Here is a 25,682-nt window from a genome sequence, read left to right as displayed (position 1 = left end):
GCGCAATTCCATGAGTATGCATCTGTACGACATTAATAATAAGATATTTAACAAAATCAAATTCCATGTCATCATATAGTGGTTTGACCACCTATTTTTTGCTTCTTTTCGTAAAGGCCATAGTGTAGCGAAGCATCCCTAACTTTCCTGCAGTCCTAGATTGTTCGCGGCCTACATTCTCGTTATGCGCTAATACCTCTAGTAATGTCCTATATTTCATCCCTCCGATGCCGAAATGCAATCTCTTTGGCCTGTACTTTAGGCACATATTCTGGAACACCTCCAAATCTCCTGTGTGACAGAATTCTGTGAGTCCCTTCAGAACTCTTGATAGAGTTTTATCAAACACAATCTTCTAAAGGGCTTTGTGTGGAGGTGAAGATGGAATCAACCACTTCTTCTTCTGTGCCTGCTCCGGGGACAAAGGGCCATGTTCACATTGGTGGAAATGTTGGTTTTCTGTCCAGTGGTGACCGTTGGAACAGTGGTGCATTAGTGACCGCCATTTTTCCAGTAGAATTTCCACACACCCATCACATGTTTTGGAGCTCCACCAAAGATGGTTGCTGAAAGACTGGGACCACTGTCAAATACTTTCCAAACCTTTTTATTCCCTGCAGCAGATATTTTTTTATTGATTGATTTGGCAACATGCCATACATCAAATTGATGTTTAATATTTTGAAACTGCTCTCTCATTGTCTTTGCTATTGAAACGTGTCTGTGCGTGGCTGTGAGGTCGATTTGCATTCCCCTCGATTGTAGATCTTACAGTGATTTTATAAAACCAAGTTTCTCCATGGCCACTGAGGATTTACATTGGGACACCTGCACGACCACCAAACTCACAATTTTCTTATTTTCCATGTCCTGAAAGTGGTATGTGCAGTACTTAGCAGAAAATCCAGGGCTGTGGCACTGCCCATCACCGGCTAGCCTGAACCGTTTGTCGGAGAATGTACTTTCAATAGACAATTGTTCAAGTTTCCAAGCTTCACTAATGGCAGGGAATAGATAATCACGTTGATATTTGTAGTACAGCGTTTCAGAAATGAAATGGAGTCCCACAAACTGACAGAAACTGGATAACTTCTTGAAACTAGAGCCACTGAAAAGTAAAGCTGCTGCACACAGTAGATTGCCAGCTGGCAGTTTGCCCAGCATCGGTTGAGCGGACCATGACCATTTTGTATATAACATTTGACAGGTGGCATGTATTTTGAGGTCACTGCCTTGTGTTCGACAAGTCACATTCACCAATGGCTTCCCACATACTTCCCCTCTCACTGAATGCACACGTCGTTTCAGCATCTTTATAATCTCCATCAAGCTGCTGTCGAATACTATGTATTTGGCCTCCTTTATTAGACTGTCATCCTGCATCACTGTTGTTTCGGACTGAACCGTTGTGGACATATCACCCAAACTGGACATACTATAGTTGAAATCTTTGTCTAGTTCGTCTGTCAGTTGTGTTGATGCTTCAGTCTCTGTCATTTCAACATCTGTTACTTCACCGTGGATAGGAAAAAACATCAATGTCGACTGCTTTTTGGGTGGCATTTTTTTGGCGGGTGTCGATTGTGTCAAGTACTCTGCGACTAATGTAAAACTATCTTCTATACATTCAGTTTCATGTTCATCTGGCGGAGCAGTCGCATTGTAGCAATGGTCCAAAAACACTTTGCTGAATTCGACGGTCACATTAAATTCTATTTCTGGCCATTGGACAAAGGCACCTCGAGTCTGAACACGATGCGCCTCAATTAATAGTTCCTCCATGGTGAAAACAGTTTGGCAAGCAGCATCTCTCCTTTGTGTCGCTGTCTGTGTCTGCAGAATCCATACTCCATCGGACAACTACGGGACAGATAGGAAAAAGGATGTTCACTGTAAATCCAACATACAGTATTGTACAATTTACATTAAAAAAGCATATAATGAAGGCCTCAGCACAAAACAATTGCTAAAAATATAAACTGTTTATAAATAACCTTATTTTTCTTTCTTTTCTTTGAAACCTTCTTTACTGTAACATCACCATCAGCAAGCTGGTGCACCGACTCGGATCCACATGCCTCCCGTTCAATATACAGATCTTGTATACATCCCTAGAAAAGAGAAGCCATTTAAAATAAGTCATTTGCATTCCACATAAGAGGGTACTGTCAGTACGCATACCTCTGGCTCCAGATCGACTACAAGGGATGATGCAATTGTAGAGGACGCTCCAGCAACTCCCTGAAACACAGTACTTGCATTAGTATGGATTAAAATATTGGAATTGAACACACACTTTGGAAAGACGACAAAGGTGCATATCAATAGCAAACCACGAATGAAACATTCGGTAAAAGAATGATACGATACGTAAATATGATTACATTATCTCAAATTCCATGCATAAAACAAGTCTGGAACAGAATAGCTAAGTAAGATTACCTGATACGCGCTTGAAGTGGTTGATGACTCCAGGCAATATATGGATGTTGAATCTTGTTGCTTCATATTCGGTGGATAGTCATGGAGTTGTAAAGGAAAAGTATTATTTGATTTAGAAATGCTAATATTAAAAATTGGCATGATAGGAGACTGAATACGAGAAAATTATGCTTATGCATAGTTATCTGTGCCCATAAATCAATGTTCTGTGAGGGCTCTAAAAACAAGGACTGATGTTTAGCAAAATGGTCATTATTTAAAAAGATATACAATATCTAAAGTATTATAAGAGACATTTACACCTAAAATACCAATCAATCCATATGGTTACCTGAACACTACCGCAAGGCCTAAAGCTAAATCCGGAAGCGTGACTCACGTGTGGCGGCATATGAACGAATAAAGTCAGAATAGCGTTTGGGAGCAATTTTCGAGTCGTTCTCAGTTGATTCTTCTTTGTGTACAAGGATGTGTCGTACATATGCGGTATTGATCACCCCTCTCGTCCTGCAAAACTTTTTTGACTCTACTTTCAAGCTCCGCCGGTGCATATCCGCAATATCTAACCCATTCTCTAATTCCATCTACAGTCCTAGGGAATACATGCATTGTAGTGCCTTCAGAGTTGTTATGGGTCTTCGAAGGGGAACTGAAAATCGAACATGCAGGCATTGTTGTAAATTCTGCTAAAAAAATCAACATTATTCAAAATTTACTTTGCATAAAAATGTGAGAGAGAAGGAATTATACCATAGATTCTTCAATGCAAGCTTTGTTTTGGTCACCACAGCAAAACCAGTGCAGCGTGGGCGGCTGTATTATAGGATAACTTTCACAAACAATTCATTGATTTGATGAAAATCAGATCATGTTACTCGTCCCTTGAATGTACTATTGTGTATGAAAAGGAAACATTCTTATATTATAGACACGGTCCGCGAAGGATACAATTCGATGGCAATTGACACTGATGAAAATTGATATATCGATAACCTAACAAATGAAACTCAAGTCAACAGCAATGAGACCAATGAACATAGCACAACTGAGTACGTTAATTCTAAATAGATAGAAATTTACAGATGAAGGAGATATGATTAGGATACATGCCCTGACCTTGACCAACAGTTAGATTAAGCAAGCAGAGTACTTAGCGGCAGGAGAACAGGGAGATGTTCACAGGTAGCACACTGACGAGTTGACTCGCAGCAGTCACAGAAGTTCACAGATAGCACGACGTCAAGCAGATTAGCATCGGTCACCGGGGTTCTCAGGTAGCACGTTCACGAGTTGACTTGCAGTGCTCAAAGATGATCTCCTGATAAATATCAAGTGGTTTATAAAGAATTACAAAAAGGGGCGTGTTTGTGAATGAATGACGTGTATATGTCGTGGTATTATGTGGATTGCAGGGGCGCGGCCTGCTTCAAGGGGAGCCTGCCTGGAGTCACGGGGTCTGAGAAGGCCGTGTGAACAATGACCCCTGCGCGAAAGATACCTTTGAAGTGTACATGGTCTTTGGCGCCTTGGCTGTTTGCGCCCCTGACAGCACCCCTTGGCAGCGCCATCTACTGGTACGAACTGCCATTGATAGTGGAGGGTGGATGGATGGGCCTGGGGCGTGCAGACAAGGCACTGGAACACTGCTGGATGGAGACACACTTGATTCACTTAAAAACTGAAACCTCCATTGATAAAAAATATGTTGTTTTTTATTTTGTTTCTTATTTTGATGGCACAAAACTACTACACATTGTAAAGGTCTGGTTGCAGCACAGCGAGGGAAAACCCTCTGTACTGACCGTTGTCACTGGGGAAAGTTTCTCTAATGGCACCAACGACACAGGCGGGTATTACTTGTCGAAAGCGGTGTCCAAGCCTCCCATGAAGCCACCATGTAAAAGAACGATAGGCCACCAGCCAGTACCACCTTTGAAAAAGAATGATATAAACTGTTTTTAAATGACCAAGATAAGTGTATTAAACCTTAGTTGTCAATGACAATTCTTGTATCCAATGGCATTTTTGCCAGAACAAATGCTAACTAGGCACTGCACAATATTGAATGACTTTTATACGACTATTACTTGGAGAATTGCAAGACTAAATTGATATGACAATGATATATTGAAGTTACGAGAATATAGGAGACAACCATGAAATAGTAGTGGCCTAACTGACATCACAACCAGATTATACTTACTCGTTACTTGGATTACGAGGGCGAACTGTTGCGCGAAGTTCGTGCATACGCACCATCAAAATCCTCAACACGTACCATGTGAGGTAGGCTGCCCTGAAGTGTAGCAGCTCGGTAACGCATCGCGGCCATGGCTCGCCTTGCGATATGTAGGACAAGTATCCAGAGTTTTCTCGGCAGCAGCAGTTCTCCTCCTCGGTTGGCATTAGCGTGCACCTATTGCAGGTACACCAGGTGGAAACACCGTCCATGCGACAAGGCTCAGCCTCTTCATCTGTTGAATCGTCCTCCCAACTGTTGTCCAAAGCCCCATCATTTCTGCATCTTTCTCTTTCCAGTAATTCCTCCTCAGAATACTCGGGCTTGTACTGGTAGGGCATTATTGTTGCCATTGTGTGGTAAACAAACGAAAATAATTTATAGCGATGGTACTGGTATCTGTTCACACGGGCTACAAGCAACGAGGGTAGCTGAACAGAGCACAGAGACAAGTCACAGAATACTCAAAGAAATACAGTGAGAGGAGAGGAATGGAATAGAAAATCTGCTGTTGTGCGTTGTGAAACGGTCTGTTTACACTTATTGAGGAAAGGGGCGTCCTGCCATTTCCATGGCGACACGTCATTAGCTGAAGCGCAGAGAATGTTGACACGAGACGTGCTTTGGCATTGTGAAATGGGCCGTACGCGTCTAGTGATTTCAGGCTCAGGGGCGGGGGATATGATTTAGTGCCGCAAATGCAGTTCACCCAGGGCGATGCGGCAAGTGATAAGATTATGACAAGATGGAAGCGCCATGCTGCCTCATTTTGCTTGTGTTCAAAAGACGAAAACTCCAGTAAGGTGCATAGGAAATGTTTGTACGATCGATCAACTTATGGTTAATAACACATGGCCGAACCATAGGGACAATAATATTTCTGACTAAACCATTCCTTTAATAAAAACAATCCTTGAAAGACCTGCAATGAAAAAGAATGGATGTAAGTAGGTTAGAGGTTATTTAGTGAATAACTGTGATGCACTAAGGATACATTTTATCTCATAAACTAGGTGAAAGAGAATAGTAGTCTGCTGTTGGCCTTGATGGCTCTTGTCAGGTGCTGACTGAGAGCTGCATGCTGCTGCTGGCACTGATTGGTAGAAAATGAAAGTGTCCTCTGCAGCCTTTGTCCTTAATACTGATTGGTAGAAAGTGATAATGACCTCAGCAGTTCTTTGTTTTTAAATGTATGTATTTATATGGTTTTTGTACAGTGCTGCTAATGCCCGAAGGCAGCAAGGCGCAAGAGAAAGCAAAAAACAGGAAAACCGGCAAAAGCACGGAGAGCATGTGAGAGGGGAAACCATCAACGTAATTAAAACAGAAACATTTTTAGACCCTTTCGGAATCGGAACATGATCGGTTATTCCCTGTAGGGTTTCTGGTAGGGCATTCCATAAGGTGGGTGGCAAGTAAGAAAAGGAGTGGCCACCATGGTGCAACTCTTTGATAATGGGGGGGATCTTCAACAGACTCTGCGAGGCAGACTGTAAGGACCTGCCAGGTTGGTAGCGCGATACTTTCTCCTGCAAATATGCGGCTCCAACATTGTGTATAGTGTGGTGTGTCATGCACAGAACCTTAAATTTAATACGGGAGCAAACAGGGAGCCAGTGAAGATGGCGCAGCAAAGCCGCAGCAGAAGATAACCGTGGTGCATCAAGCGCTAGCCAAGCTGCCAAGTTCTGCAAGACTTGTAGCCATTTAATCTGAAACAGAGGCTGTCCCAGGTAAATCCCATTGCAGTAGTCAAACACTCCATAATAGAGGACGTGTCTACCCGAGTTCTGCACTTGGATGGAAGAAAAGGAAGAATCTTCTTAATAACTCTCAACTTGGCAAAGGCAGCATTACAGACTGCAGTAATGTGGGCCTCCCTCAAGCCTGAAGGTAGAAGTTTCACCCCCATGCTTTTAACTGAACTACTCTGAGAGGGGCATGGCCTCAGGGTTTCAGGCCAAAACTCATGACTCCAGTTGGACTTGATGCTCAGGGAGCCAATCGCTAGAACCTCGATTATTTTTACCGTTTAGTTTCAACCAGTGTTCCGTCATCCATTCACTTATAGTGCATTAACAAGATTTCAATTTCCCTGGGAGGTCCAGTTCCAGGGAGTCGAGCCGAAAAAACTATTTGTGTATCATCCACATACGTGTGAAAGAGCACTCCATGGTGGGCGATACGGTCTGCTAAGGTGCTGTAACGAACAACAGTTCAAGGGTGTTTTTTAAACTGGAAATGCAGGGTGGAAAAATGGTTAACCTAAATCTAAGATGGTAGCAAGATTCGACCATCAAATAATAATAAAGCAGTCCTAGTTGCGTTGTGTCAAATATAAAGGGCGTATATCTAAGAAAAAACCTATTGCCAATCCTTACTCTAAATACAAAAAGAAGTGTGGGATTATGTTCTCAAGAAAAAAAGAAGTGTTGACAAATAATATGTCAGGATGTAATTGCCAAGGTTCTCCCTTCCCCATGTTTTGAGCACGGGACACAGTGGATCTCCTGAGCACATCAGGCACTCGAGCTTTCCCAGTACGAGCCGACAGTTCTGTATCAGGTTCTTTGATGGTTGTCTTTTCGATAGAAATTCTCTTGCCTTTGAGGGCCTGATGTAGTCAACAACTAACAAACAAAAAGTTCCTTTTCCAAGTAGACTTTGGGGTGATGACTTTTCACCTTTGGATCTCCCTCGGTCGGGCTCGGACCCGGACCCGAATGACAAGGGGGACAATTCACTTCCCCTGGTCTTACAATACTTCTTGGTTTCACAAATCTTAATGTCTTTTTAAACGGTTCCTCAGGGTTCACCTCTGTTTTTCGGTCTCCCTCTGCCGGGTTCTCTTTGGCCACCATTTGCAAAACAGTTCACTGTGGACACCCCTTGTTCAGGTTCACTCCTGTCACCATCCTGTTCATAGGTACTTCAGGCCTCACCCCTTTCGGTTAGCATCCCTCTGCCGGGTTCACTCTTACCAACTTTCACCACACAGTTCACTATGGACATCTCTTGATCAGACTCTCTCTTGTCAGCATATTCTATGGGGCTTTAGACTTAGCCCATTCTCGTTAGCATCCCTCCACCGGGTTCACTCTTGCCAACCTTTGCAATACACTGTTCATGCGCTCTTCTCACCAAACGGGATTCACGTCCCTTAGCTTTGCAATCACCTGTCGGTCAAAGAATTTTGACGGTACAGAGGATTTTACAAGACCACTTTGACCTCCTTTCGCCTCTTCCCAATGCCTCCTGGTTACGGTAGTTTCTGCTGTGGGGTAATCGCCCAGAGTTTCCTGTGGTGACGGACTCCTCTGTGGCTGGTTTTCCCCCTTTCTCATCAAGATTTGCTTTATGCCCTTCAAAGTTCAACTTAGCCATTGGCTACTTTTCGTTTAACATAGTTCGGTCTCTTATCGACTCTCCCCTCGACACACCATGAACCGCTTGGCTTTCTCCTCTTCGGAGTCAAGGTTGGTACCACTGAGACCAGCGTCTCTCCCCGGCTTGATAATCAGCAGAGGAGGGTCTTATGTACCGTTGACATCTGCTACAACACACGCTGCCCATTGTTTGCAGTTTTATGATTCCTTCTGCAGAGGTTTCATGGGCCGTGGTTGGAAAGGGCAAGGTCGATTCTTTCCTTGTCACCCTCTCATTATGCGCCGTCTTTCTCCGCCTCCTCTTGAACTGCCGTTCTGCGTTCGCTCTCACGTCGTGTGGTCTGCCTTGCTCGTCCTGTGCTCTCGTGCTTTCCCTTTTATCCCTGTGGGGAAGGGAAAGGGCCATTATGTGTGTGTGATTCTGGTCAATTGCCTGACTCTTGTATTGGGACATATCAGGTAAATGGCTTTGGTGTTAGTCAGTTGTCTTTTGTGTTGTGCAAAAGTGTTTGTGACAGAAAAGGGGAGGGCAGTGTTTTAGAATATCCTATTAGGTAGGATAGGGAAAAGATGTTGAGAGAAAGGGGATACCACATCTCACCCGTCTGCATCCCACTCCCACTCCCCAAGAATCCCTCATCCTCCCTCACTGGTTCACCCCCAGGAACTGGATCCAATAGCGATGGCCGTGTCCTGGCCACCTGGATGACAGATCCCCGGGGACTAGCCAGGGACACTGTCAGGTTTCTCACAGGGGAAGATATAAGTTGGAGAGGAGAGAGGAAGGAACCCTGGGGAATGCCACAGGGTAGAGAGGATGCAGCAAGCATCAGGGTCCCAAAGTAACGGATTGAACACAGTTTGAAAGAAATTAGGCAAACCAGGCTAGAGGAATACCTGAGATACCGGCCTCCTCCAGGCGTTGTAACAAGATCCCATGGTCAACTGTGTCAAAAGCCGCAGAGAGGTTAAGGATAATCAACACCCCAACCTCTCTGCGGTCCTGAAGCAGCAGTCATCGAGCAGTGAGACCATAACAGAATCTGTACCCATCTTTGGTCTGAAGTGCTTTGGTCTGAAGCCTGAGGCTGGGATTGAACCAAGGGGCACATGCATGTCTCAACATTCACAGAATGTCAGCCGCTTTGGTCATGGCTTGAATCAGTGCCATACTAGGGTCCAGGCCTTCAGAAGTAATATTACCTTGTATATGGTAATACGAATAAGATTACGGTTACTTTGCATACTTTGAGAACGTAGATAAATCAAACCTACCTATCTGTTAACATCTGGCAAAGCTTATATTACCTAATTTGCAAGTGTTTAGTTAAAGTGATTTCTTTGCCCAAGTGTCTCCATGTGCTAGATGACTCTTCTCTATATTGTGACTGGAAAGATGCTAATCCTAGCATCACTGATATTCACTCTGTTGGCGACCAGCCACATTAACCCTAGAAGTCAAGCACACACTGATCACCCTAGGCCGCCTACCTTAACAAACACAGTAACAAACACTGTTACATGAGCCAACTTTACACAACAGTGCCTGGGTGACAGCAACCAATGCCTCTCTACCCTGCTCTACAACTAATAGAAATGCTAGACTCCGCGCTAGATTATCCAAAATACACAAACCCCTGAGAAGATCCCTTCCGACTACCAACCTTAAATCTAACCTCAAGTCCAGTCTGACACCTTGTCATGCAAAGCAGTCTGCACCACTACCCACCCCGGTTACGAATGTCCCTCAGAACAATAATCACAAGCACAATTCATGCGTTAATAATCCTGACAATCTACCCCAGTCAATGCAGCTACCGAGACACTCCCCCTCAAAGGAGCACTAATTAATGCAAGATCGCTCGTCGCCCACGCTCCTGATATTGCTGACCTTATCATATAAAGTAATTTGGATTTCCTGGCGATCATGGAAACTTGGCTCCACAGTGCAGCAGGGCCCTCACTCATGTTAGACCGCGATAGTGCCCGAAGAGGTGGTATTGCCATCATCTCTAAAACATCTCTATGCCTACGACTAGCCCCTGCCCATCTGTCTCAATCTTGTGATGCTCTCTGTCAAACTCCATATAAACAACTCACACTCACCATTCATTTAATATATAGACCGCCTGGTCCACTTGGTACCTTTGTGGAGTAACTCCACAATATACTCACCAACAACCTCAAACCTTCCTCGTAAATACTCTTACTAAGGGATTTCAACCTAGGTTTTATGGACCAAACAGACAAAAATGCCACAGACATTTCCAACACAATTAAGGCATTAGGTCTATCCCAAAAGGTTAACAAACCCACCCACCAAAAAGGGAGAATATTGGACTGGATAGCGGATTAAAACTGTACTGCTACCATCTTATCCATCCTGCCGCTCTCCTGGACAGACCACTCATTGGTGTCCTTGCACCGATTTACTACAAGATCCGCCACAACTGCTCGCCAGGTAGCGCCACAGTGCTTAACTAGAAATAAAAAAAAGTATTAAGGTAGAGAAAATTATCCTTGCTATCCTTCCCACACTTAACTCATTATCCGAAATTCTTGATCCCAGTATCTTAGTCGAAGAATTTAACAATATTATGCTCACCACACTGGATAGAATTGCCCCTCTCAAATTTAGATCTAGCAAACCAAAGGCCCATTTAAACAAATGGTTCACGCCACAGCTCAAAGACCTTGGCACCCTAAAAAGAAAAAGTGAAACCAATTGGAGACTCTGCCCCACTAGTGAGAACAAAACCAAACTAACCTCACTTTCCTCTCATTATAAGAAGGAAATTTGCTCGGCAAAACGTAACTCCTATGATGAGCGTATTGCTAATTCCAATTCTAGTATGAAAGCACTCTTTTCCATACTGAAAGAACTTGAGTCCCCAATAGCTACAACTGACATCTGTACCAAAGATAAATCTTGGTGTACAGACATCCAACAGGCACTGGCCAATAAAATTGCTACGCTCCAAAACAAAATTCAGTAGAAAAAAGAAGTGTTGAACCTACAGCACTCGCCCAACACGCTAGTACCTAATGCTTCACCACCGGCTCACAATAACCTCTTCAATTTCTCCAATATGTCTACACTGGAGGTAGAAAAAATTATCTTGTCACTAAAGCCTTCCAATTGCAAAGGTGAAATCTGCCCAGCACAGTTAATTAAAGATGCCGCCAGAGATTTATCCCCATTCATTACCTAACTGATTAACGCCTCCTTTGCCACAGGCACTATCCCTGCCAACCTTAAACCGTCCTGGGTGCTCCCTCTCCTGAAGAAACAGACCCTAGATCCTCTCAACCCTACCAACTACCGCCCTATTACCACGGTCCCTTTCTTACTCAAAATACTGGATAAAGCTGCCTACAACCAAATTCAAAAACACCTTGAACAGTACAAACTCGGTAACAGACAATCTGGCTTCCGCCCGCTACACCGAACAGACACAGCCTTAATTGTCTTAAAGACCCAAATAGACGAGCTGAGAGACAAAGGGCAGTCAGTACTTCTGCTCCTTCTTGATCTCTCAGCCGCAATTATTCTGGTCGACCATAAAGTCCTCTGTAGACACCTTGATACTGCTGCTCACTTCTCCCCGGAAGCTATTAAATGGATTAAATCTTTCTTGAGCGAGAGAACTATGAGAGTTTTCTCTCCCTCGGCAGCAGCAGACCCCACCCCCATCCTGTGCGGTGTCCCTCAAGGTTCTTGCGTCTCTCCAACTCTATACAACATTTTCACCAAACCCTTGTTTGATGATCTGGACCTTCTGGGTATTACCTACACTAATAACGCAGATGATACCCAGATTCTCTTCCCACTTTCAGGGGATCACAACAAGGGCATGGGGCTGGTGAACAAGGTATATCTTATCATCCAAGCATTGATGGCCACTCATGGCCTATGCTTAAACGATGATAAAACAGAGTTGATCATTTTGGGTTCTCAGGCTAACATCAAAAAACTAGGTCAGGAATGTTCCTCATTCAACATTGATGGGAACTCTATCAAAGTATCCAAGGAGGTAAAAACCCTTGGCTTCTACTTGGACTCCACATTGTCATTTGATAAACAGATCAAATCCCTGACATCCACCACAGTCTATATGTGCAAGCTACTCAGAGTTGGCAAGCCTTTCCTCTCGGACGACAGCTGCCTGATCCTGGCTAGAGCTCTAATACTCTCCAGAATTGATTACTGCAATGCTCTTTACAGTGGTGATAATAAGACAACTATCCATAAACTCCAAACGCTACAAAATAACACTTTAAGAGCAGCCTTAGGCATAAACAAAAGAACCCACATTTCCCCTATCAGACGCCATCATAAATGGTTATCCACGACCAATAAAATACAATTGAAGACACTTTCATTGACCCAAAAAGCTGTAAATAACGCTGCCCCTATCTATCTTACAGCTAAGTTTCAGAGAAAAACCGTCCACAGACTAACCAGAGCCGGCAATGCTAATTGTCTGATCATACCTAAACACAAGCTTACCACTATTGGTGGCAATAGCTTCCCTGTAAAGGCTGCTAAATGCTGGAACCCTCTGCCTCAAGATTTGAGAGCTGACCTACTCTACCTACACTTCAGAAAAAAGGTCATAAAACACATCATCGCCACAGACCCTTAGCCTCTGACCTAAGCATAGCGTATTTCTGCACACTGCCCATGTTCATTCTTGTAACCACAAAGGCCACATTATCTCTGTATATATCTGCCCATTCTGTATACTCTGTACTTATGCAACTTTTGTGTATATTTTTGTATATTAAATGTATATTTGTAACTATGTAAGTTTCGTATCTTCATACTGCTGCGCCCTCTTACCTACGGATCTGGTGCGCATAACAAATTAATAAACAAACAAACCTGTACTGGTCAAAAGATATTCCTCCACTGCTGGAAGTTAAACCCTCACCCAAAAGTGTTTGGTGGATTGTCTTTTTGGGAGGGAACCAGGAGGAGTGGGAATGGAATACAGGAAAGGCAATAGAAAGTGATCCAACCAAGTCTCTGGAAGGGGCTGGTAAGTGGTAAGAAGGGTTTCCCCAGCAAAAATTAGGTCCAAAACATTGCCAAGGCGGTGCATGGGAAGATGGGTCCGAGCTGACATAGCAATATCTGCCAAGGAAGTAATTGGTGGCCTAGGCATCATGAGGGTCATTGGGGTGCCTGTTAAAGCCACCCATCACAATGAGATTAGCATAATGCAGCTAGTTGCGCAAAAGGATGAATACACTTTCCAAGTGGTTGAGTGGGAGGCGGCAGCAGAGCAAAACATGTGTTACCTAATTCGGGAAGATTTGAAAGTGAACAAGTTGGAGCTCACAGTGGAGATTGTGGCATAATGAAATCACAAAGCCCCTAAAGGCCGTCCAGTAAATAATGGCCAGAACCCCACCTCTACTGGGGCAGGGCCTGTCAAGACGTAGTATGCTTTAAGTGTCTGGAAGGATTTGGCTGCTGTCTGGATCTGGTGAGGCGTTAAACCATGTTCCTGTAAGGCACAGAACATTGGGTCCATGTTTCACTGGTAGATTACAGATATGGTCCTGATGTGCCACAGGTGGTCTGGCATTTATCAGTATCTCCTTTAGTCCAAGTAGGGAGTATTGGGTTTAACCCATAACTCTGTCACTCACTGGGGCTCAGAGGGGTAACAACCATCCCAACAGCCGACAGTGGCACTTTCCCCGAACCATCTGTGGCAAACCCCAAAGGGAAACTAGTCCTGGTAGGGCCAGATGAAGTAGTTTGCATTGAGAGTAACCTTGATTAACAGTAGGCAGATCACAAGTAGAGAGTCTAGGAAGTCCAATATCATCTGCTATGTTTTGGCAGAGTGTTTTGCCCCAAGGCCCAGCCTCGGCACGGATGAGCACAGACAGGCTCGCCTTTCAGCGCACCTTAGCGTGCTCCCTGCTCTGGTCCTCTGCTCTGTTGTTCTTCCCCGCACATATGCACAGTGAGTGAGGAGTGGGTGGACTGTGGGAAACGAGTAAAAAAGGAAGAAAGACTTCCAGATTGCAGTGGTGAAAAAAGAAACCAAGTCAGCAAGGTAAGTTTTTAAAAGCACCCTAATATGCCCCCAATTGTTTTAAAAGCACCTTATAAAAGCCCATACACACAACAGTTCTTAATCAGGATTAGAAATCACAATAACGTTGCCAGTATTTAAATGGTGACTCCCGTGGAAGTCAGCCTTACAGGATCCTGCTGATCGGGAGAGCCTCCTGATGCTTATGCTGATTGGTAGGAGGTGGGCTGAGCAGATGGCTGAGATTATAAAAGGAGACTGGTTTTGGGAGAGAGAGAAGGCTGTTCTTAACCAAACTGGAAGAAGACAAGAGGCAGACCAGAGGCTGGAGGAAAAGAACCAGATTGGAAGCTCCCTTCATGCAGACCCTGTGCAGGGGTTGAGGGGGCTAAATCCCTCCTTTTTTCTTGCCTGTTTTTTGAAGCCACTTAATTGAATTTTGGTCTTTTTTGAGTCCCAGAAAGGGAGATCTACTATTTTTTGACTAAGGTACATAGATAGTATTTCTAAATGTATACCCGTAGCAAAGCATCCCATCACCTTTGAACAAATTGTATTCCTGATTGGCTAATACTGGCAGTATGGATGCTCCCAATTTCCTGTGACTCTTTCTGAAGCAATGTTTCTTATTTTTGCAGCTTTTTGATAAGAGACCATGGGAATTTGATATTTGATATTTCATAGTTTTTGAATTTTCTCAAATTGTGATGACCACAGGCTTATGAGCTCCCGCCTCCATTTATATCCCTATCTTCTACCTTCTAAAGAGTGCATTGATAGCTGTTTATCCCGCATTCACCTTTTTCATATTCAGTGTATGTTTAGTGACTATAATGGTAGCAATGTTTCATTATGACTGATTTCTCATAATTAAAAGATTTACTTTATACATGAGTGTAAGAAGCATTCATTACTGAGAGTTTTGTCGGAAGCATTTGAACATGAACTTTAAAAGTGTGGCATCCATTTGAAGTACTGTGTATTGATATGTTATAAATGATTTGAAACACACAAAGGGTTTTACTACAAGGTATAAGCAGTGGACCATCACTAAAATATAATGTGACATTAGTAAACCACTCCTGCGCAGATTAGAGATTACGCGCCTACTGCAGGGGTTGTTGCCTACTCTCTTTACTGATGCACAGTGAAAGATCTTTGCTTTTCCCTACCTCTATTCCTACCACAGCCCCTGCTTGGTGGGGTGGGGGCTCTTGGACACTCCCCTAGGAGTGGAGGAAAGGCTCTGTGGGTTAGGGGTGATGAGAATCATATCACTTGTAGGTTGGTTGTCTCACCTTACGTTCAACATTCATCTGGGTTTCTGCAGTGTTGCTATTGCCTCAATCCTGCTAGGTGTGGAGCTCCCATTTTGTGACTAAAACATACAGGCATAAAACTAACATGAAGAAGGAATTACCATCTAGCTCCCTCCATTTAGTTATGTTGGACTACCTCATATTTTCCAACACTAGAACTCACATTTTTGTACACTTACAGAGTACATATTATAATGCACAACCTGGGATAGGCAGATTTCATCGCAGGTTTTTCCATCGAGGGAGAAATCATTGAATTCTTTGCAACTAATTTTACCGCAAATGTATGTGCTGGGGGGTGGGTTAGGGTAATACAAAAGGTAGATGGGGTAGGGAGGGCTGTGGTGGGTCTCCCCCACATACATTTGTGGTAAAAAAAAGTCCTACAAAAATATTAAAGAAATCTTGAGGAAATCACATAGAACCAACTGCACAACTTTACAAACTGGTACCATTATTCACAGTATGAGGCAGCCCAACAGATAACTGGTGTATCAGCAGCTTTTACTCTTTAAAATAGGCAAATGATCCCAAAAATGAAAAATAGTGAGTAAATAAACTCCCAACAAAAAATAGGAAACAGTCACATAGGTCCCTGTTCCCAGGCTTTCACCCACACAGCTCCATGTATGTTTGGACCAGGAGTACACTTTGTGCCACAGGAAGAAACTTTTATAACTAGATGCAAAGATATATTTATTACAACATATTTTTACCCACTTACAAAATGTTCCTATTGGGACAAGGACTGATTTTTGTACTCCCCAAAAATTCAATTTACTCCCAACTTTAAAAGATAGGGAGTAGAATACTTAGTTCTTGCTTAGCTTTATTTTGTAAAAATACATTTTCATAAAAGCAATAAGCATGTACCAAATATAAAAAGAACAATTGTAAAGAATAAACGCATAACAAATCGATACAACCATAAAACAGACTAATCTGGCCGAATTGACAGTTCAAGGATCAAACAAAATTATTCCACAATCATTACAACCATTAGAGGCATTTTAGATTCTTTACATGATTTTAAAAGCATTCATTCAAAGTTTTTCCACAGACCAAAACACTAGTGAATTGTTGCCCATGGCTAGGAATATCATAGCAGAACCGCACTGCCTAAAAGGCAATATATGTAATGCTGGTGTAATTGCCCTGCTGTGTAGGGATTTATAAATGTAGGTAGGCAAGTTCATTATATCATCTACAGCACCTGAGCTACATATGCATTTGTTTTCAGTCATTTCTGCACCATTCCATTTGCTTGAGAGTGCCTTTAGTGGCATCAGACCAAATCTGTATTTTGTAATAAATTAGCAGAAACACACATATCTAATCCAAACCAGATTAAAGTCTGCAGCCGGCAGTAACTTAATAGATATGTATACTCAGCCCATTGGTTTGCTGTAGCTTCAAAATCTTATCTGGCGCCTTAGTGTTAGCTTGTGTAAGACATTTAAATATAGATTTCCCTTTCCTGTTTGAACAGCAGATATTGACAGATGCCGTAAAACATGTTGAGGATTGATTTGTTTAAATAGGTGTTTCCATACATGTCATTATGTTCAGCGTTTTAATCGATATATGTGACAGTAACCAATTTGTCAGGTGTAAGCATCCTAATAAAAGTTGTTTATAAAACCTTAGAAAAAGCTGCATTTATGTACACATTTACATCAGTTCCCCTCCACCTGCTGTATGAATGTGGGGTTGTGGATTTCTTAACTGTGCGTGTAATTTGAATGTAGACTGAGTGTCATCTAATTCTGCAAGTTTGGGTTAGAAAAACAGTGCTATCGATTTTGAACACACAGGATCTTGGTTCATCCGCCCAATATAGGAAAATGGTTTAATGTTTTTTTTAATACAAGGAGGAATAATCGCCATAACCCCCTTTCACTTTTCAAATTGGGTCCCACATGTACAGAGCCCTTACCGTACTGGGCAATGTCGTGACAGAGGAGGATATATTTTATATTCGTACGATTATTTTTCCAAATGGAATTAGGATGGTACACTCCCTTTAATTTGCCCATTCACTTTTTACATAGCTACGGCTTTCACAGGTTTATCAATTATCAGAAATGTTTCTATTTAAGCTAGGAAATGTAGCCACTGGTTCACATTGTTAAACTATACTTGTGAATTTCGCAGGATTCAATTTATTTGGCTATCATTTTCTAAATGCTGCACTATTGATGCTGGTAAGTGCTCCCTGTTTAACACACCAGTCACAGCACAGAAAAAGCAATGTTGTTCTTATTTAAATGTGATCTCCTTCCGCTTTAGTACAATGAAAGGATGTAACTCACACTAGCAAAGTAAAATACCCTTTTCTGATTTTATAAACATATTATCCCCTGTGCTCTGCGGACAGGAAAATGCTGTTTTCTATGAGAAATCCAATCTTACTTGGCTTTAAATCCAGTGAGAAAGTACTTTTGAATTTCACACCAAAATACAGAGATATTCTATTTGGAATGAGCACCCCCCTACTGGAAATATTCTCCCTTGTATTTCCCACTCCAGTAATTTAGCAGGGCAATGATTCAAGAGGACTTTTTGAATTGTATTTGGGAATCTTTATACTCGCTTTGAAATATTCTTTAAGGTGCAGAGTCAGAATGGACCCTCATGAGTTTTCGGAGAACTCCCAGTCAGCCTCTTCTCCCTCTTGGAAAGCAAGTTTGCTTTATGTGATCTTCTCCTCATGGATGGGGCCCAATTCTCCAGATAATTTCCAGGTTCAGCACTCATGCATTTGGAACAGATGGTATCGCTTCTATGTAGCTTTTCATTGCAGAGTCAGATCTCTCTATTACCTGTTTGTTTTCCTTTTTTATCATGGCATATTCCCACACTTTGTCATGAATATGTCACACTTTTGGACTAGTCGTCAACTCTTACCATTCACTTGCTCAATATTTGGACACTCCCAGGGATTACACCACCAGTTTTTATTGGTTCATCATAATTTCTTTGTGTGAAACAAAAACGATGAAGGTGGGGGCTACTTGCACTCACTCCTTTGAATGCAGAAATCATTGACATTCCATATTTCATAGTAGCAACATGCCACAGTGATAAAATATGGATTTCTGGGACCCCCATGCTAGCCGAAAGTAGTTTTTTTGGCAATCCAGGGTGTAAACGTTCCAGCACAAGACAACAAAAAAGAATTGAGACTGTCACATTGCATTAAAACCGTATGTCTACAGAGAGAGTGGTAGAGTGTGTACTTTCTTCTGCTTTTCCTCTTTTAGGTAAGCGGAACGCCATCACCAGAAAGGGAAATTACATTTAGTTTCCTTCTCAAATCTTAAAATCCTTTTTCATTCGATGAAAGAAAAGCTCAGTTTTTCTTTCTGGAGAGAAACTAGATAGCCAGTGCTTATGGTCCCTTTGATAGAGATGCACATTTCGTATTCAAATGAATTGTTAGTCGAACCACAGTGCAGCTCGGAATTGTAAATATTTACAGAACTCTCATCAGAGATGGCATTAAAATCCCAGTGCCTAAAAAACTTTATAGCGGAATCTAACTGTAAACATTTAGCAAACTTAATTCAGAGGGAAAAGGAATCTGCAAGTGTTTGCTAACTGAACATGTAAGGAAATCAATCCCTGAATGCACAAGAAAAGCTTGTTACTTTCAGGTGTGAAGCAAAGACACTGTCAGGGGCTGGTGGAAACTCAGGCCCTGCCTACTTGCCGAATGCAGACCAACGCCGAACATGGTAGAGCCACAAACATGCTCCTTTGTAGTTCCAAGACTGCACAATAGCTCTGCCCATACTTGAAAATGCAGAGCAGCTGTTTAAGCTGTATGCCTAACAATTCAATACTGGCCAATACCAGAAGAGAAATAATAATGGGCCAACTTTTCTGACAAAACCTCATGCAAAGCAAATCAAGGAACCCCAAACAAGTTATTCAGCTGAACAATCAATTCCAGGCTGGTTTGCAAATATGGCCACATGCCTAGGACTTAAAAGGAGGCTGAACATAATCCAAATAGGGACCATTTCTGCCAGGTGGCAGAGATGCTACTTGCCGTTCTCGGGATAAAAGGGGAAGACTGCTAACTGCGAAGAAGTAGTTCACCTCATGTCATCAGTACAGCAGATGCTATGGCAGATATATGCTAGAGATTGTGCCATAGAGACTGGTGGTGAAGGAGGAGGAAACTACCCATGAGCAATGAGACCAGAAGGAACGCCTGAAGGATGGGCACTTACTAAGAAGAACCTTTTAAAAATTGACAGACATGGCTGTTGAAAGAAGTCCCTATCCTGAGGTGCAGGCAGGACCAGGAGAATCCTACTTTTGTTTTCCCATCCTTGACACTATTTTATATATGAATTCCTTATTCTTTTTAAATCCATTCCCAAATTCCTATAGACATTTATCCAACCAAAGAGCTTGTACTATTTATCTCAATAAAGACACATAAAACTTGATCTGTGACATATGTTGTATTCTTGACCTTTCTACAGTAGTTACTATGAATTATTTGGGCATCAGAAGCTTCTGCTTGGTATTAACTCCCTTTGTGAATATGGGGGATTCCCCTCTGTTGCGGATCATTGAATCTGGAATTCCTGTGAGAATGTAATAACATAGCTAGCATCTGGGCTTTTCATTATATTTGATACTTAATGGCACTGCTGTATTTGTTATTTGAAAACTGCAACTACTTTTTTTGAAAATGTAAACAATGTTTTTTGCAACCTTTCTTTGACGAAATGTATGAAAACCATGTCATTTCATAGTGAAGTGAGTGTTTTAAATGCTTAAAAAGTGATATTGACCGAATGAAAATACCATCCTTTTTTTATCCTGTTGATTTCTGGATGTGATTGTTTGAGGGTGTATGTCCCATCATGCTTCTTTGATTACAGTTTCACATGTTGTTTGTTTGATAGATGTAGATATACCTCTAGGCTAAATTACTGGAAAGAACTAGGGATGGGTTGCATTAATAGATATTATGAATGAGTAATGCAGTTGTTACACTTGCTCAAGGCTTTCAAGTTAAAACATCAAATCCACCACTTGTGTTCTGCCACAACCATTCATCGACCCAACTTTGCTTTTAATTTTTGGCATTTGAAGAAAACATGCCACGCTGTTATTACAGTAGCTTCTCTGCATTGAAGGTGCAATAGTGAAATGGCTGTGGGACTGGGGACACCCCTACAGTGACATACACAAAGGCCCACACACTCACTTGGACACGCATTAATGAATACAGATGTTAAATGTAAAGCTGGACTGAGATCTTGAAATGTGCTAGAAGTTGCCTTATAAGTTAAACATTAAATGCAAGCACCTGTGATTAACATTTTGATATCAGATGTGGAAAGGTTGTCATCTCCAAAGAGTGAGTGGTATGGAGGCATCATCTTCTTAGTAATTGGTCCCATCCCTACAGAATGGCTGCAATGTATGGACCAAACTGGCCTGTGTATCTCATGTATAGATAGTGGGTGCCGGGTCATCGGCCGGCACCATCCAAGATAAGAGGTTTCCATATACTCCGGAGATTTTTGGCTAGCTGCATCACTAATAGCTGTGCTCTGCGAAGTTCGATTCTAGGCACCAAAATGCCCACTGGAACTGCTTGCCACACATCTGTGAGAATTGTAAAGCATATGAGGAACACAAATGGACTTTAATAATTGCTGGATTGTAGAGACCCATAAAGAGGAAAGCGAGAGGCTGAGACAGGTCTTTGGTTAGATCAGATCAGCATGCAGTGGAGACATTTCCTGCTCTTATGAATTTATAAAGGAATTGGCTTCCAATAGTTCTTAACCGTTAAACTTGAATTGCAAACCCTAATGATTGTCCACTCGACTGTGCTCAAACATAATGAAGGTCCACCCCCTGCTTGCTGATTTTATATCCTTTATCTAACCGTATTGTCATCTGTCCAGCTTGTGTGTCTGAAAAGGTACAAACCTTCACATCCCCATCATGTGAGGACTATGATGCTATAAATGTGAATTTTGATATATTCATCACAATGGTATTGATTTCTTTGTAAAAAATAAAGGGCATGTGTTCATCAATCTGTGGGTTATAAAACATGATCCATTGGACTCATCCACTCTCCCTTTTCTTTTTATAGAGGCCTGGTGGGCCCAGCAATGTCCTGCGTGATGCGTGCCTTGTTGCAAATGTTTTGGATGCCAGGATTAAACAGGAAATTATCAAGAAATTTATTAGACAGCACCTCTCAGAGTACCTAGTCCTGTTTCAAGAGAATCAAGATGTAAGTAGTTAATATCCCAACGGTACATGATGATTTTATTTTCTCTCTCATTGTATATTGGGAGAATTTTAGAATTAGATAATATGTTAAAAAAAATATATATATATATATATACTTCTGTAAAATTTACTTTGCAGTATAATCTTGACTGGTATGTAATGTGGAAAAAAGAGAACCAACCCTCTTACAGATTTGTAGTTGCTTTCAAATTGCAAAATGAAATTTGAGATCACATAATGCTGCTCTTTGCACAACAGGTGAAAGAAGGTTTTGGTTTGTTATGCGTTGTAGTGTCAGAGTAATGAATCTAATGTATGTTTTCTGATTGCCGGGTGTGTGAATTTGTGGCAGAGAATGTACCTAATAATAGTGGAGCAGTATGTCCTGATGGCAGGGCTATGGGCTAATTGTTGGGGTAAGTAGTTTGTTACAAGGGGTGTGGTCTGAAAAAAACATTCCAGTGTGGATACAACTTCCTGTATCTAGTAGTCGTGGTAGCATGGTGACAGGTGTGGTCTGCCAGTGGGGTATGTCTGGTGGCAGAGGAGATGGTTAGTGACAACAGAAGTGGACTGGTGGGAGTGTGGTGTCAGTTGTGTGGTCTGGTGGCAGAGGGGGTTGTGGTATGATATGGTATTTTATTTATAGCGCGCATATACACATGTTTTTCAAGGCATGATGAGGCATTGGAAGGGAACAGCAGGAACAACACAACAATCTTACTAGGCCCAGTGACATTGAGATCGCGTAGTGCAAGGAGAGGAAAAGGGGGAGCAGTGCCAGGGCAAGGCGTGGGGGAGAAATGCTGGACATAGGATCAACAAGCAGAAACAAACAGGAAAGGGAAGTGCGGCCAGCAAGTGTCAGTGCAAGGGTTAAGTGCAGGTAGCAGGTGAATGGGAGTGCAGGTAAGGGGACTGTAGGGTTACAGATACAGCCCTAAGTGCAGGGTTGCCAGGTGGCGGTGCAGGTGTACAACTGGGGGGGGGGCAGGGACCTGGGCCCAAGGTTCGGAGGGTAGCCAGGTAAGCAGGGAAGAGGAAGAGAGAAGGCAGAAGCAAAGAGGAAAGTCTTGAGTAGCATCCGGAACCGGAGAAGGTTCTGCTCAAGTTTCAGAGAGGCAGGGAGACTGTTCCAGAGGGAGGTCCCAGCTGAATAAAGAGATCTACCACCAACTCGTTGCTTGGAGACACAACTGACCCTGGGGAGTTGGAGGTGGAGGAGCGAAGAACTCGAGTAGGAAGGTATTTACGAAGAGTAAGTTGGAGGTATTGATGACCCTGGCCCCAGAAGGCATTGTTGACAATGCAGAGGGTCTTGTACTTAATCCTTGCAGCCACTGGGAGCCAATACAGATATTTCAGTGATGGAGAGATACAAACCCATGGGCCTGAGGCCAAGGGCAAGTCTCGCAGTCCTGTTCTGGATGAGTTGCAGAGAGTAGAAGCAGGGAGATTTAGTTGTTGCAGTAGTCCAGTTTAGAGAGAACCAGGGCTCTAGGGACAGTGAGCTTCTGGGGGAAGGAGAGGAAAGGAAGAATACCTCTGAGGTGGTGCAGATGGTAATTTGGCTTCTTAGAGATGTCAGAGATGTGAGGAGATAAGGAGAGTGTGGAGTCAAAGATGACCTAGAGGTTCTTAGTCTCACAGGTGGGAGCAGGAAGAGGGCCAAGGGAGGCCGGCCAGAGGTTGACAGGAAAGGTGGGTGCAGGTGTGCCAATGAGGAGAAGCTTGGTTTTACTGGCGGCACTCCACTTCTGGATAGCAGATAGACAGTTGGAGATGAGAGAAGGAGAGGAGTTGGCAAAGGGGAGCCTGAAGACGAGCTGAGTGTCATCTGCATAGCACTAAAAGCGACAATGTGGTGGGCAAGCGGTGCCAGGCATTGGTTGAAATTCCAGGGAGAGACGTTAGACCCCCCCTGCGGAAGACCACAGGTAGAGAGTGAAATAGAGGAAAGGAAGGACACAAATTGGACCTGGGAGGGTCAATCAGAGAGGAAAGAGGTCAGCCAGGCCAGAGCCTGATCGGTGATACCCATATTATCACGGAGACGATTGAGCAGGATGGCATGGTTGACCGTGTCAAAGGCAGAAGAAAGATTGAGTAAGATGAAGACAGAGGGGAAATTAGAGTCCAGATTAGAAAGCAGGTGTTCACTGGTGTTCAGGAGAGCAGTTTCTGTACTTCTGGCTGCTCTGAAGCCAGACTGATGGTCAACCAACAAAATCAGTGTGAAGATTAAGCTGGGAGATGGCCAGCTTTTCCAGGAGTTTGCCCAGGAAAGGAGTGATGGAGATTGGGCGATAGTTAGCCAGGCAGGAGGGGTCGGCTGAGGGTTTCTTGAGAAGATGGTGTACAAGGGAGTGCTTCAGGGGTAAGCGAAGGTTCCAGTGGCGAAGAAGTGGTTGCAGAAATCGGCCAAAGCAGGATTGAGAGTGTCAATGTGGTCCTTGGTAGTTTTGGAGGAACAGAGAAGAACCTGTTTTGTTGAGACTTTCATAGATCAGACTTGTCTTGAAACCTCGTTGGGGGAGAACAGAGGAAAGGCAGAGAAGAGAAGGGATGGGGTGGCCGCAGGCGGGCCGGAGGAAGAGGAGGAACTGGAGGGAAAGGGATAGGAGAAGCTGAGAGGGTGGACAGGATGTCCTGGGTTTTAGAGATGAAGTGATAAGCCAGGGCCGTACAGAGGGCCTGGGAAGGAACAGGAGAGGTAGAGACTGCGGCAGGATTGGCCAGCTCCTTGCAGATTTTAAAGGGTTCGGCCCAGTTGTTAGATGCTGCAGAGACGCAGGCTTGTATGTGAGCCCTCTTTTCAGTGAGTACAGAGAGTTGTTATTGCCTTTGCAGCAGGCGGCAGGCCAGTTTGTCGGAGGATGTACAAGATGCCAACCATTTCCTCTTGTCCACCCTACACTTCCGTTTAAGGGTAACGAGATCTGAGTCATATCAGGAGTTGCACTTGGCTTTAGGCTTCATGCAGATTCTCATGACGGGGCAAGAGCATCGAGAGTATCATAGATAGCAGAGTGCAACATGGAGAGAGCTGTGTCAGGGTGTGAGTCAGCCAGAGGTGCAGGAGGGGGAGAGAAAGAGGCAGTGAAGGCCTCAACTGACACACGCTTCTTGAGGTCGAATGACTGAGAAGGAAGGTGGGTGACAGTGTGGCGGTAGGCTTGGCCTGGGGGAGGGAGGGAGCGAGGGAGGGAGAGAAGGAGAGAGAAAAAAAAAAGAAAATTGGTCACTCCAGCAGAGAGGACTGGTGAGAGGGTTAGAGAGGGGTAGGTCTGAGGGGATCAGAACATCCAAGGTGTGCCCTGCAGAGTGAGTCGGGCCAGATGAAAGGATATAGAGGGAGAGAGCGTCTCCACTCCGGGAAGATCAGGGCAACACCACCACCGGAACGGTTAGGTCTGGGCGCGGAGAGGATCTTGTAGCCATCAGGAAGGAGTGTGTCAAAGCTTGTGACATAGCTAGCCGGAAACCATGTTTCGGTGGGACCAAGGACCTCAAGATCGAGTTCTTCCAGGAGACGGCACATGTCAGAAGAGTGTTTGATGGCTGAGCAAGAGTTAAAATTGGCGAAGTGGAGAAGGTTGCCATCCTTGAAAGACTTCCGGAGATGGCTACAAATCAGAGGTACTCCCTGCAGAGGTGTAGAACGGGCCCAAGGGAGGGTAGAGGAGGTGGGGGAGAGGGCAAGGAAGCTGAAGAAGGGGAGAGGAAAGAAAATTGATAAGGCGCGGGAAGCGTCTATCAAAGAGGAGAAGGTTGGCCTCAGGGTCTTGGACCAAGACGGTGCTGTTGAGGTAAACATTGATGATGATCTTAGAGGAGTGAAAGGAAGCTAAGAGGGCCTCTGACCGGGTGCCACCATTAAAGGGAGAGGAGGTGTAAGGAGCGAGCACAGAGACCATATGAAGAGTCCAAAGGTCTGGCGAAGGAACGACAAAGAGGATGTCAGTGA

General features: G+C 43.5%; 1 protein-coding gene across 1 annotated transcript in view; it reads left to right on the top strand.

Annotated features, from left to right (window-relative positions):
* Window positions 1-25,682, top strand: part of VPS53 (VPS53 subunit of GARP complex) — a 1,349,775-nt gene that overhangs the window by 587,619 nt on the left and 736,474 nt on the right. The window contains exon 9 of the mRNA XM_069615168.1: window positions 21,573-21,716. Coding sequence (XP_069471269.1) covers window positions 21,573-21,716 — 144 coding nt within the window. The remainder of the gene's footprint in view (window positions 1-21,572; window positions 21,717-25,682) is intronic.

This window comes from Ambystoma mexicanum, chromosome 9, assembly GCF_040938575.1.
Source record: "Ambystoma mexicanum isolate Mex_15411 chromosome 9, UKY_AmexF1_1, whole genome shotgun sequence".
In the NCBI taxonomy this organism is placed as follows: domain Eukaryota; kingdom Metazoa; phylum Chordata; class Amphibia; order Caudata; family Ambystomatidae; genus Ambystoma; species Ambystoma mexicanum.
Note: the sequence above shows the minus strand (reverse complement) of the source record. Positions and strands in the feature narration are given on the sequence as shown.